Source organism: Capra hircus, chromosome 26 (assembly GCF_001704415.2).
Source record: "Capra hircus breed San Clemente chromosome 26, ASM170441v1, whole genome shotgun sequence".
Taxonomy (NCBI): Eukaryota; Metazoa; Chordata; class Mammalia; order Artiodactyla; family Bovidae; genus Capra; species Capra hircus.
In genome coordinates, this window is record NC_030833.1 from 34,968,458 (window position 1) to 34,979,860 (window position 11,403).

The 11,403-nt window shown below is 38.0% G+C and overlaps 1 protein-coding gene across 1 annotated transcript in view; it reads left to right on the forward strand.

Annotated features, from left to right (window-relative positions):
• Window positions 1-9,947, forward strand: part of LOC108633308 (cytochrome P450 2C31-like) — a 49,951-nt gene extending 40,004 nt beyond the window's left edge. Inside the window, exons 8-9 of the mRNA XM_018041111.1 lie at window positions 7,134-7,275; window positions 9,322-9,947. Coding sequence (XP_017896600.1) covers window positions 7,134-7,275; window positions 9,322-9,503 — 324 coding nt within the window. The 3' untranslated portion in view covers window positions 9,504-9,947. The remainder of the gene's footprint in view (window positions 1-7,133; window positions 7,276-9,321) is intronic.

Here is an 11,403-nt window from a genome sequence, read left to right on the forward strand (position 1 = left end):
TTGTGGACCATGTGGTCTCAACTTGCCATTGTAGAATAAAGGTAACCATAGATAATACTTTAAGAAATAGGCAGGGATGTATTCCAATAAAATTTTGTTTGTAACAGGTGGATATCTGGATATAGATTACTGTGTTAATTGAGTATAAATTTTTTCACTTTAGTATTTTGAATATTTCATTTTACTATTTTCTTTTCATTTTTTAAAATTTAAATTTATTTATTTTATTTGGAGGCTAATTACTTTACAATATTGTATTGGTTTTGCCATACATCACATGAATCCGCCATGGTTGTACACGTGTTCCCAATCCTGAACCCACCTCCCACCTCCCTCCCTATACCATCCCTCTGGGTTATCCCAGTGCACCAGCCCCAAGCATCCTGTATCCTGCCTTGAACCTAGACTGGTGATTCGTTTCTTATATGATATTATACATATTTCAATGCCAATCTCCCAAATCAACCCATCCTCTCCCTCTCCCACAGAGTCCAAAATACTGTTCTATACATCTGTGTCTATTTTGCTGTGTGGCATACAGGATTATCATTACCATCTTTCTAAATTCCATATATGCATTAATATACTGTATTGGTGTTTTTCTTTCTGGCTTACTTCACTCTGTATAATCAGCTCCAGTTTCATCCACCTCATTAGAACTGATTCAAATATACTCTTTTTAATGGCTGAGTAAGGTCCTTCTAGCCAAGGCTATGGTTTTTCCTGTGGTCATGTATGGATGTGAGAGTTGAACTGTGAAGAAAGCTGAGTGCCGAAGAATTGATGCTTTGGAACTGTGGTGTTGGAGAAGACTCTTGAGAGTCCCTTGGACTGCAAGGAGATCCAACCAGTCCATTCTGAAGGAGATCATCCCTGGGATTTCTTTGGAAGGATGATGTTAAAGTTGAAACTCCAGTGCTTTGGCCACCTCATGCGAAGAGTTGACTCATTGGAAAAGACTCTGATGCTGGGAGGGATTGGGGGCAGGAGGAGAAGGGGACGACAGAGGATGAGATGGCTGGATGGCATCACTGACTCAATAGACATGAGTCTGAGTGAACTCTGGGAGTTGGTGATGGACAGGGAGGCCTGGAGTGCTGCGATTCATGGGGTTGCCAAGAGTCGGACACGACTGAGCAACCGAACTGAACTGAATACTCCATTGTGTATATGTACCACAGCTTTCTTATCCATTCATCTGCTGATGGACATCTAGGTTGCTTCCATGCCCTGGCTATTATAAACAGTGCTGCGATGAACATTGGGGTGCACGTGTCTTTTTCAATTCTGGTTTCCTTGGTGTGTAACCCCAGCAGTGGGATTGCTGGTTCATAAGGCAGTTCTACTTCCAGTTTTTGAAGGAATCTCCACACTGTTCTCCATAGTGGCTGTACTAGTTTGCATTCCCACCAACAGGGTAAGAGGTTCCCCTTTCTCCACACCCTCTCCAGCATTTATTGCTTGTAGAATTTTGGATCGCAGCCATTCTGACTGGCATGAAATGACACCTCATTGTGGTTTTGATTTGCATTTCTCTGATAATGAGTGATGTTGAGCATCTTTTCATGTGGTTGTTAGCCATCTGTATGTCTTCTTTGGAGAAATATCTGTTTAGGCCTTTGGCCCATTTTTTGATTGGGTCGTTTATTTTTCTGGAGTTGAGCTGGAGGAGTTGCTTGTATATTTTTGAGATTAGTTCTTTGTCAGTTGCTTGATTTGCTATTATTTCCTCCCATTCTGAAAGCTGTCTTTTCACCTTGCTTATAGTTTCCTTTGTTGTGCAGAAGCTTTTAATTTTAATTAGGTCCCATTTGTTTATTTTTGCTTTTATTTCCAGTATTCTGGGAGGTGGGTCATAGAGGATCCTGTTGTGATTTATGTCAGGAAGTGTTTTGCCTATGTCCTCCTCTAAGAGTTTTATCATTTTACTATTTTCTGGAATCTAGTTTTATTGATGAATAGTCAGCAGTCATTTGAATTCTTGTTCTTGTGTAGGTAATGGGCCATTTTTATTTGACTGCCTTCAAGTTTTCTCTGTGTATTCGACTATATTTTAACTACAATATATTTATGTTTAAGTCTGGTTTTGTTTTTATTTATTCTATTTGTCTACATTGTAGATGTCTACATTTTCTTCATTATTTTCTCAATTTTTTTTGCCCATCCTCTCTTACTTCTTTTCTTTTCTTTATTTTTAGTACTCCAATCTCCTTATGGTGTTGTTGAAAAAGTTCCTTAGGTTCTGGTTGCTTATTTGTTTTCAATTTTTTCCTTTTTTCCAGACTGAAAAAAGTTTTATTTATTTATCTTCTGCTTCACCACTTTTTCTTTCAAACTATTGTAAAGCTTATTTAATAATTAATATAATCAACCATAAATTTTAGTTTTGGAATTTCCATTTGGGTTCTCTTTACAATTTATATTTTGGTCATTCATTCATTAATATTTTGCTTAATGTTGAGACATTTTTTCATTTCCCTGAATATAACAGTTATGATTATAAATTCAAGATTTGACTCTGATTCAAAATTCTTATCTGTTTATTTGATTATCACTGTTGTTATCTTAGTGTTACTGTTGTTTTTCTTTTTATCTTGTATATGGGTCACATTTTCTTGGCGTGTGTGTGTTTGTATGTATGTGTGTCTAATTATTTTGGATTTTGTCCTATATATTTTTAATGATATATCATAGGGACTCTTGATTCATTTATGTCCTTTGAGGAACATCAAGCTTTGTTCATTTGCTTGTTTTAGCAGGTGGTTAACTATGTTCTCAACTCAAAGTTCTGAGTTTTAAATTTAGGTTTTTTTTTTTTTTTTTTACTTTAGGGTACTTATCTGGAATTTATTCCACATGTATTTCAAGGCTTATAGGATTGTCAGAGATCTGGGATATTTCATATAGGGAATTTAAGGGTCCTCTTCTCTGGCTCTTTCTTTTATGGTATTACCTCCCCGCCCCCCACCCCCTTTTTTTCGTTTCTGTGCAGTAGGTACAGTGAATGTTGTCACTGATTCTTTAAAGCAGTGAGACTTGGCTTATGGCCATGTTGTAGTCACTCAATATTTTGTTGTCTGAGACCTGTCCTCATGATAACATCTTTAAAATGGAAAACTCACCCAGTATCTTTTTCTCTCCTCATATGTTTTCTACACTTCAGTATCTTCATGCTTTTGGCTACCTTGCAGAATGTGTGTGTTTGTGTGTATTTCACAGTTTATAATTACTGTCTGTTGGAAAGTTCTTCCAGTAGGGGCTTCTCAGCTGTTACTCTATTGATATGTCTCTAAATTCACTAATCTTTTCTTTTGCAGTCTCTAATGTTTTTAAATCAATCCAGTAAAAACTTCATTTCTAGAATTTTTATTTTTACAGTTTTAAATCTCTGTTGAGATTTCTCATTTATTTTTTGTTATTAATTATTCCTTTAAGAACTTGGATATACTTACGATAGACGGTTTGTAGTTCTTGTGTAGTTCTTAGATAATTCTAATATCTAGGATAATATGGGTTCTACTTCTATTGGCTCTTTTTCCTTCAAATTTGGGTCACATTTCCTTCATTTCACATTTATTTTAAATTTTCTGTTGTATAGTGAACATTTTGAATGATGTCTTATGGGTGTCTGGATTACCCTTTCATTAAAAGGCACTGAAATGTATTTTGATAGGCAGCTAAATTACTGACAGATGTCCTTTAGTCTCTTAAGCTTACCATAATTGTTTGTCACTGTGATTTAATTTCAATTTTTGATTTAATCTTAGGGCATGACCCATAGTCCAGGGTGGGTTCACTAATCCAACAACTTAGAATTTGAGGGATCAATCATGACAGAAAACCTGAGTTGCCAGGAAAGTTCTTTCCACTCTCACTGGGTTGGAACCTCAACTTCTCTATCACTGTACAGTATCTGGTATCCACCTTCAGTTCTCACCTCCCCAGGAGTCATACTCTAATTGGGGTCCTGAAGCTGCCCAACCCACAGACATGAAGGTATAGAGAATAGTCTTGTATACTTTTGAGATCTTCCCTGTTTATAGATTCTTCCTGACTTGTGTCCTTCCTCATAAGTTGTAGGCATCAGGTTTTGATCTCTGTCTCCTTAGCTCAGAAAGGGTCCCACTTAGCTTGGCTGCCACCTCCCTGCACTCTAGGAGGAAAATGTTTTTGAAGTATATTAGGAGTGAATATAGGGCCTATCAATTCCTCTTTATTAAAGTTCAAAATCCTGGATTGCTTCTTGTTCAATGCTGGAAAGCTGTTAATTCATGTTTTTTCCCCCGTAGACTTCAGAAAGTATTATCTAATTTGGCTGCACTGGGTCTTCATTGCTGCGTGTGGGTTCTTGCTAGTTACAGTGAGTACAAGCTAGTCTCTAGTGCAGTGCCTGGGCTTCTAATTGCAATGGCTTGTCTTGTTGCAGCATGCAGGCCGTAGAGCATGTGGGCTCAGTAGTTGTAGTGCATGGACTTTGTTGCCCCAAAGCATGTGGGATGTTCCCGGACCAGGGATCAAACCCATGTCCTGTGGCAGGCAGATTCTTCACTACTGAACCACCAGGGAAGTCCTCCTCTCTGTATTTATGTATATTTCACGTTTGTGAGGGCAACTCAAAAGCAGTTACTCTGTTATACCTTGAAGTAGATGGTCCCATCTTCCTCAGATGGGAAGATCCCCTGGAGAAGGAAATGGCAACCCAACCCAGTATTCTTGCCTGGGAAATCTCACAGACAGAGTGGCCTGGCAGGCTATAGTCCTCGAGGTCGCAAAGAGTCAGACACAACTCAGCGACTAAACAGCAACAGATGGTCCCATCATCCAGGATAAATTTTTTGTCACTTATTAACTTTATATGAAAACCTTTGTATTGTGGCCATACTATCTTCCTGTACTTCATGCTCAGGGCATATCTCTAAGCCCACCCAGGTCAGAAAAACAGGAGTTGCTGTGTCATAACAAAGAGGTTCCGGAAAGACTGAAACTTCAGTTTCTCCTTTATTCCAGTCAGTTCAGTTACTCATTCACGACCAACTCTTTGGGACCTCATGGGCTGCAGCACGCCAGCCCTGCCTGTCCATCACCATCTCCTGGAGCTTGCTCAAACTCATGTCCATTGAGTTGGTGATGTCAACCAGTCATCTCACCCTCCGTCATCCCCTTCTCCTCCTGCCTTCAGTTGTTCCCATCATCAGGGTCTTTTTGAATGAGTCAGTTCTTTGCATTAGGTGGCCAAAGTAGCTTTAACATCAGTCCTTCCAATGAACTTTCAGGACTGATTTCCTTCAGGATTGACTGGTTGGTCTCCTTGCAGTCTAAGGGACCCTCAAAATTCTTCTCCAACACCACAGTTCAAAGGCATCAATTCTTTGGTGCTCAACGTTCTTTATGGTCCAACTCTATATGTGACTATGGGAAAACCATAGGTTTAACTAGACGGAACTTTGTCAGCAAAGTAATGTCTCTGCTTTTTAATATGTTGTCTAGGTTGATCATAGCTTTTCTTCCAAGGACTAAGCGTCTTTTAATTTCATGGCTGCAGTCACCATCTGCAGTGATTTGGGAGCCCAAGAAAATAAAGTCTGTCATGTTTCCGTTGTTTCCCCATCTATTTGCCATAAAGTGATGAACTGGGTGCCCTGACTTTAGTTTTTTGAATGTTGAATTTTAAGTCAGTTTTTTACCTTTCACTTTCATCAAGAGGCTTTTTAGTTCCTCTTCACTTTCTGCCATAAGGGTGTTGTCACCTGCGTATCTGAGGTTATTTTTATTTCTCCCAGCAATCTTGATTCTTTTATTTATTTGCCCACATGGAAATGACAGTCCATCTTTCAATTCATGACGTTTTGGAGTGGGAAGTATATCATGTATTTGGAAAGGCCATACAGTATACAAGAAGGCATTCAGATGAATCTGAATTTGAATTTTGTCTCTGTAGTATTATGATCCCAAGATACTGTGAATAAAATCATTGTTATCATAACAGTAGCAAAATTTCTACTTATTGAGCATTTTAGCCTGTGGTAATAACCTCTGTTTAAAAAGTATTTCTTATATTACCTCATTATATAATAAAATAATGCAAATTTATCATTTATTTTGTTGTTGTTGTCACTTTAGCTTTTTTTGGCATGCTGAGCCACTTGTGAGATCTCAGTTTCCCAACCAGGGATTAAACCTAAGCTACAGATGGAACCGTAGCCACCAAGGAATTCCCTGTTTATGTTTTACTTGTGATGAAAATGAGGCATGCAAATGCTTGAAAAAAAAAAACTTGCCTATAGTCATGAAGATTGATTTAGCAGAGAAAAATGTTCAACTGATTCTAAAAACTAAACTCTAAATCATCATGTTACATGGTATCTTTGAGTTTAGGAAAACCTTACAAGAAACCAGAAATGCCATCCGACTTCCAGAAGAATATTCAACAAATACATTGAAAAAACATATCAGGAGGAGGGTATGCATACCAGTTTCTCATCTTAGTAGGAGAAGAAAATAGTTGTCAAAAATATGGCCACTCATATAGTTTTTAAGAAGATGCCATATTTGATTCCAAAGAGAGTTAGATTTTAAGTGACATCAGCACGTTTAAACAATATGACTTTTTTTTTTTTTGATCAAGAAAAATGCAGCTCCTTTAATTTACTGGAAAGCAAGCACAGTAGGTAGGCTACAAGCTGGAGAAGATTATCTTGGAGTCAGGTTTTAACAGTGCCCTGAACTGGCATTATAGAATTTAAGATCTGTTAGTCTTGGTCATTGGGCTTCTCTGGTGGCTCAGACAGTAAAGAATCTGCCTGCAATGAGGGAGACCTAGGTTTGATCCCTGGGTTGGCAAGATCCCCTGGAGGAGGGCATGGCACTCCAGTATTCTTGCCTGGAGAATCCCCATGGACAGAGGAGCCTGGTGAGCTATAGTCCATGGGGTCATAAAGAGTCAGACATGACTTGAGGGTCTAAGCACAGCACAGGCTTGGTCATTAATTTGTTCTCTGACATGAAAAGAATAATTTTTTGTGTGTGTGCCTCAGTCATCTCATCTACAAGAGGAAAGGTTTAGAGAAGGTATTTTTTTTTCAAGCTCCATGACCATTTTTAAAATACAGTTAATCTGTTTCTCTTTATCTCAGGGCACAACCATATTAACATCTCTGACTTCTGTCCTGCATGATGGCAAGGAGTTTCCCAACCCAGAGCAGTTTGATCCTGGTCACTTCCTGGATAAAAGTGGTAACTTTAAGAAGAGTGACTACTTCATGGCTTTTTCAGCAGGCAAGCATGCTTCATTTTTGTCTGTACTTCAGTGTTGAAATGAGAGAAGGAAGGGCTTTGCATGGAGGCTAGTCTGGGCTGGACAAATTGTCATTTGCATGAGGCCAGAGGCACCATTCCCAAAGTGCAGATAATTTCTCATTGGTTGGAGGCTGTATTTCCTGACTTCTGCTCTCTTACCCACTGCTGAGTCTTCTAGGAGCTCCTCCTAGATGTCTAGTTCCACTGTGACTTTTCTCCCCTGCCCTGAGAAGTCAGTTCACTCAATGAAGTGAATTCACTGAATGTAGTCTACATGCCTTATATGTAGTAGACTCGTGCTCACTCATGTCCAGAGATACAAATGTGAGTAACAGATGCATCCTTCCTTTAAGAAAGAGGAATGCAGGTTAAAGGCAAGGATACTCCAGAGAGAAAATACTCTTCAAAGTGTTTCTGTGGGCTCCTAGAGAGAGAAGCTCCTGAATCTTGCATTTTGAGGGCCAGGGTAGAGGGCAGAGTAGTTGGAAGATAAAGGAAGTTTTCTTGCAGGAAGAAATATTTTATACTTAGTATTTTCCTTTAATTTGTCAGGGTCCCTGAAAGAAAGAGGTAGGATACTTCAGACAATTTAATGAAGAGACTGTTTTCAGAGGTGCGGACACAATTAAGGAAAGTGGCATGGAGTGGTCAGGTACTCAGGGATGAGCATCAGTAGGACAATGTTACCCTCCTATGTTGAACGGGTCGGGAGAAGGAGGGTGTTGCTGGAACCCAAGCAGATCTTTGGCGAAGAGAGAATGGCTGCCTCAGCAGGAGATGGGTCTGTAGGATGGAGAATACAGCCACTGCTGGAACTGTGGCCCAACAGGCTGGCACTGAGGGAGGGCATACTCTAACCTTCTCAATGTTTAATCCTCTGAGTTTACACAGTGAAGAAGGTAACTAACTACTGGGGTTATGCATCCCAAAGAAACCAACTTCCTAAACACAGAGTAGGTGCAAAAGAAAAACAAACAGAATGGATCTGGGAAGATGGAGAAACATCCCCAGACTGTGAACAATGCCCAGAGGTCATCGCATAGAGACCTGCTAATCTCCTTATCTTCTTCCTGAATTTTGGATCCCTTGTTGCATAATGAGCCTGCTCAAGATTTCTGCTCAATTTACAGGGTTTGTGGGATTGCTTTTGTCTTGACACTGTGCTACCATTATAAGATCTAAGGCTTTACCTTATGAGCTTATATTCCAGTGTGTGGGGACAGAGGAATAATTATGATTTCATGTGAAATATTCTGTACTAGAAGCATTAATAAATCTTGTGGAATACCAGTGAAGGAGTAAATTATATCTGCCTGAATAGATCAAAGAAGTTTGTGTAGAATAAATGACGCCTGCGGTGGATCTAGAAGGATGTAGAGAATCTCAGCTGGCAGAGCTGAGGGGACGAGTATTTCAGTTGGAGGAATGACTGGAAATTCCTAACACTTGAAATAGCTTATGTGTCTGGGGATTTCTGAACATGTAGTAATACTTGTGTCTAGTTTGTGACATTTCTTTTTATACCTGATAGTGGTAAACTCTTCAAATAGTGTTAAAGCAGGGACATGGCAAGGTAAAGATTATTTTTAGGAATCAGATGAGGAGAATTAAACCTGTTGTTGAGACCTGTGTTAGAGGTAGATGAAAATGTACAGTGTGTCTCAGGCCGATTGGGATGAGCAAGTGTGTGTATATAGGTCTCTGTGTGTATATGTCTTTGTGTTTGTGTATATCTGTGTGTGTGTGTGAGTACAGAAAATTGTCACAGCTCACACTCAGGAAAGCAGTTCCAACATGGGTGTACAGAACAGATTTTTAAAAATGAATAGAATGTACACAGAAATATGTTCTGAGGGAACGAAGCAGATCAGACTTTGGTGTAAATAGGAAAAGCCATTGGTTATCATCTTTCCTTAGTTTATTTAGCTATTTGCTCTTGTCTTTCATTTCATATTTATCTACACCTCCCTGGGCACTAGGTCAAATGAGAATTATGTGAATATTTCATTTATGTCTCATTTTTAGGAAAAAGAGTTTGTGCTGGAGAAGGTCTGGCCCGCATGGAGCTGTTTTTACTTCTGGTGAGCATTTTACAGCATTTTACCTTGAAACCTCTGGTTGATCCGAAGAATATTGACACTACACCACTTCTGAAAGCGTTGGGCTCTCTACCACACTTCTACGAGGTCTGTTTCATTCCAGTCTGAAGAAAGGGCTGCTGCCAGATCGCAGAATGAGCCTCTCCAGCTCTGTCTACACAAGCTGATGCTCTTTGCCCTTGATGGTCCACCTCTCCCTTAATGTCAGGAGTGACATTCCTGAGCCCTGTCTCTTCTGATTTTCTTTAAGATTTGGTTCAAGTTTTGCAAAATACAGTTCATTGTTTTGTCTTCAATAAAATGTTTTTTTGTAATTCTATACTGAGATCTTAAGCTATATCTCATCTACAGCCAAAAGATACCTTACAAATGTCATATTTTGATTTTTTTTAAAAATTAGAGTAGAAAATTATCACATGTGTTAAAAATATATATGTATAATATACTCATCTCTTACTGCTATTTTCCCTTCAGGGGAGTAATCTCTTGACAGTTTGGCATGTATAATTTCTGTTTTCTTCAATGTTCATTAAAGTGTAATTATATGTGTGATGTATATGTTTTTATATATGTAACATATATATATACACATACATACATACATGCAGGAAGAAAGCAGGGGAAGATTGCTCCAGCTAGAGGGAATAACATGAGATAAAAATTACATTTGCTGGTTATTTTCAAGGCTGTCCTTTCTCTTTTTTCTAGTTGTTAAGCACAGACCCACACATAGACCCAGTTACAGATATACAGACATATTAAAGCAAAAAAGAAGGAAAATAATATGTATTTATGGTTATATTTGAACACACAGAGAAATATACATGTGTGTTTCTGTGGGTATGTATGAATTATTTATAATATATCTCTGACTTCTTGGTGACATTAGATTATAGTAACAGGTACTTTCACAATCTATATAAATAAATGTATCTCATAATACCATATTTCATGCCTATAAAAATCTTAAAAATTATCTTAGTGTTCAAGGATATTTAGATTAATTTTGAACTTTTGTTAATGTAGAAATGTTCTTACCTGCATACATCTTTTATTATTCCTGTACTATCTCTTTGGGATAGTTTGCTAGCAGTGAAGTGTCTGCACATATATGTGCATTTTTTTTCATCAATACTGAAGAATAATACCCTAAAAAGTATGTATCTCTTTATTTTTCTGCCATGACTGTAATAGAAAGACTATTTGACCGAACAATTTTATATGCTGAGAACTGAATTCTTTGGTAGATTTAGTAACTTTAGTTACCTTTCATGGATTTTTCAAGTAGGAAATTTTATCATCTACAAATAATATAAAATTGCAATGACCAGAACCTTCTTGATATAACATCTATATTTATGTCTGTATTTTTCTATGTACATATACATTTGTCAGCAGGGAAGAGTGTTCAAAGTTGTGAGGGTTTCTGGGGACAAGAAAGCAGAGGGTTTGGGAAATCCATATTAAGAAGCCTGTTATTTGATGTGATTTTACCTTTGAAGTGATTGTTGATTTGAAATCAGGAGCTGAGAGTCTGAATGGGTGACTATAAAATGTTGTGTAGGAGCTTTAGAAACCAAAAAAAATTTTTTTGGAAGTTTCTGGGGGCTCATAGGAAAAAAAATTGGAGTCTAGAGCTTACCAAGTAAGAAGGATCGAGTAAATGTTCCAACTTCAGCTGAAGCCTGAAGGTTATGAAGATCTGCAAACAAGCCTTAAGAATAATCCTGAAGTTGGAGAGTAGTTATAAGACTAGAGTTCATCTTTAAGTAATTTTAAACATTGCTTAAAATACATTGATTCACCCCTAAACATTTTCCTCTTACTGGAACATACTTTCTGCAGGAGAAAACTAATGTCAACCCGAGCCCCATGTTATGATTACATTATTTGATGTACAATGTGTAGCATAGACACAAACCTAGCTGAGGGAACAAGTGACCTTCTCAGTAAATGTACAAAATTTGATAATGGTCAACATTTTTTATGATATACATTCTTTGTAAAT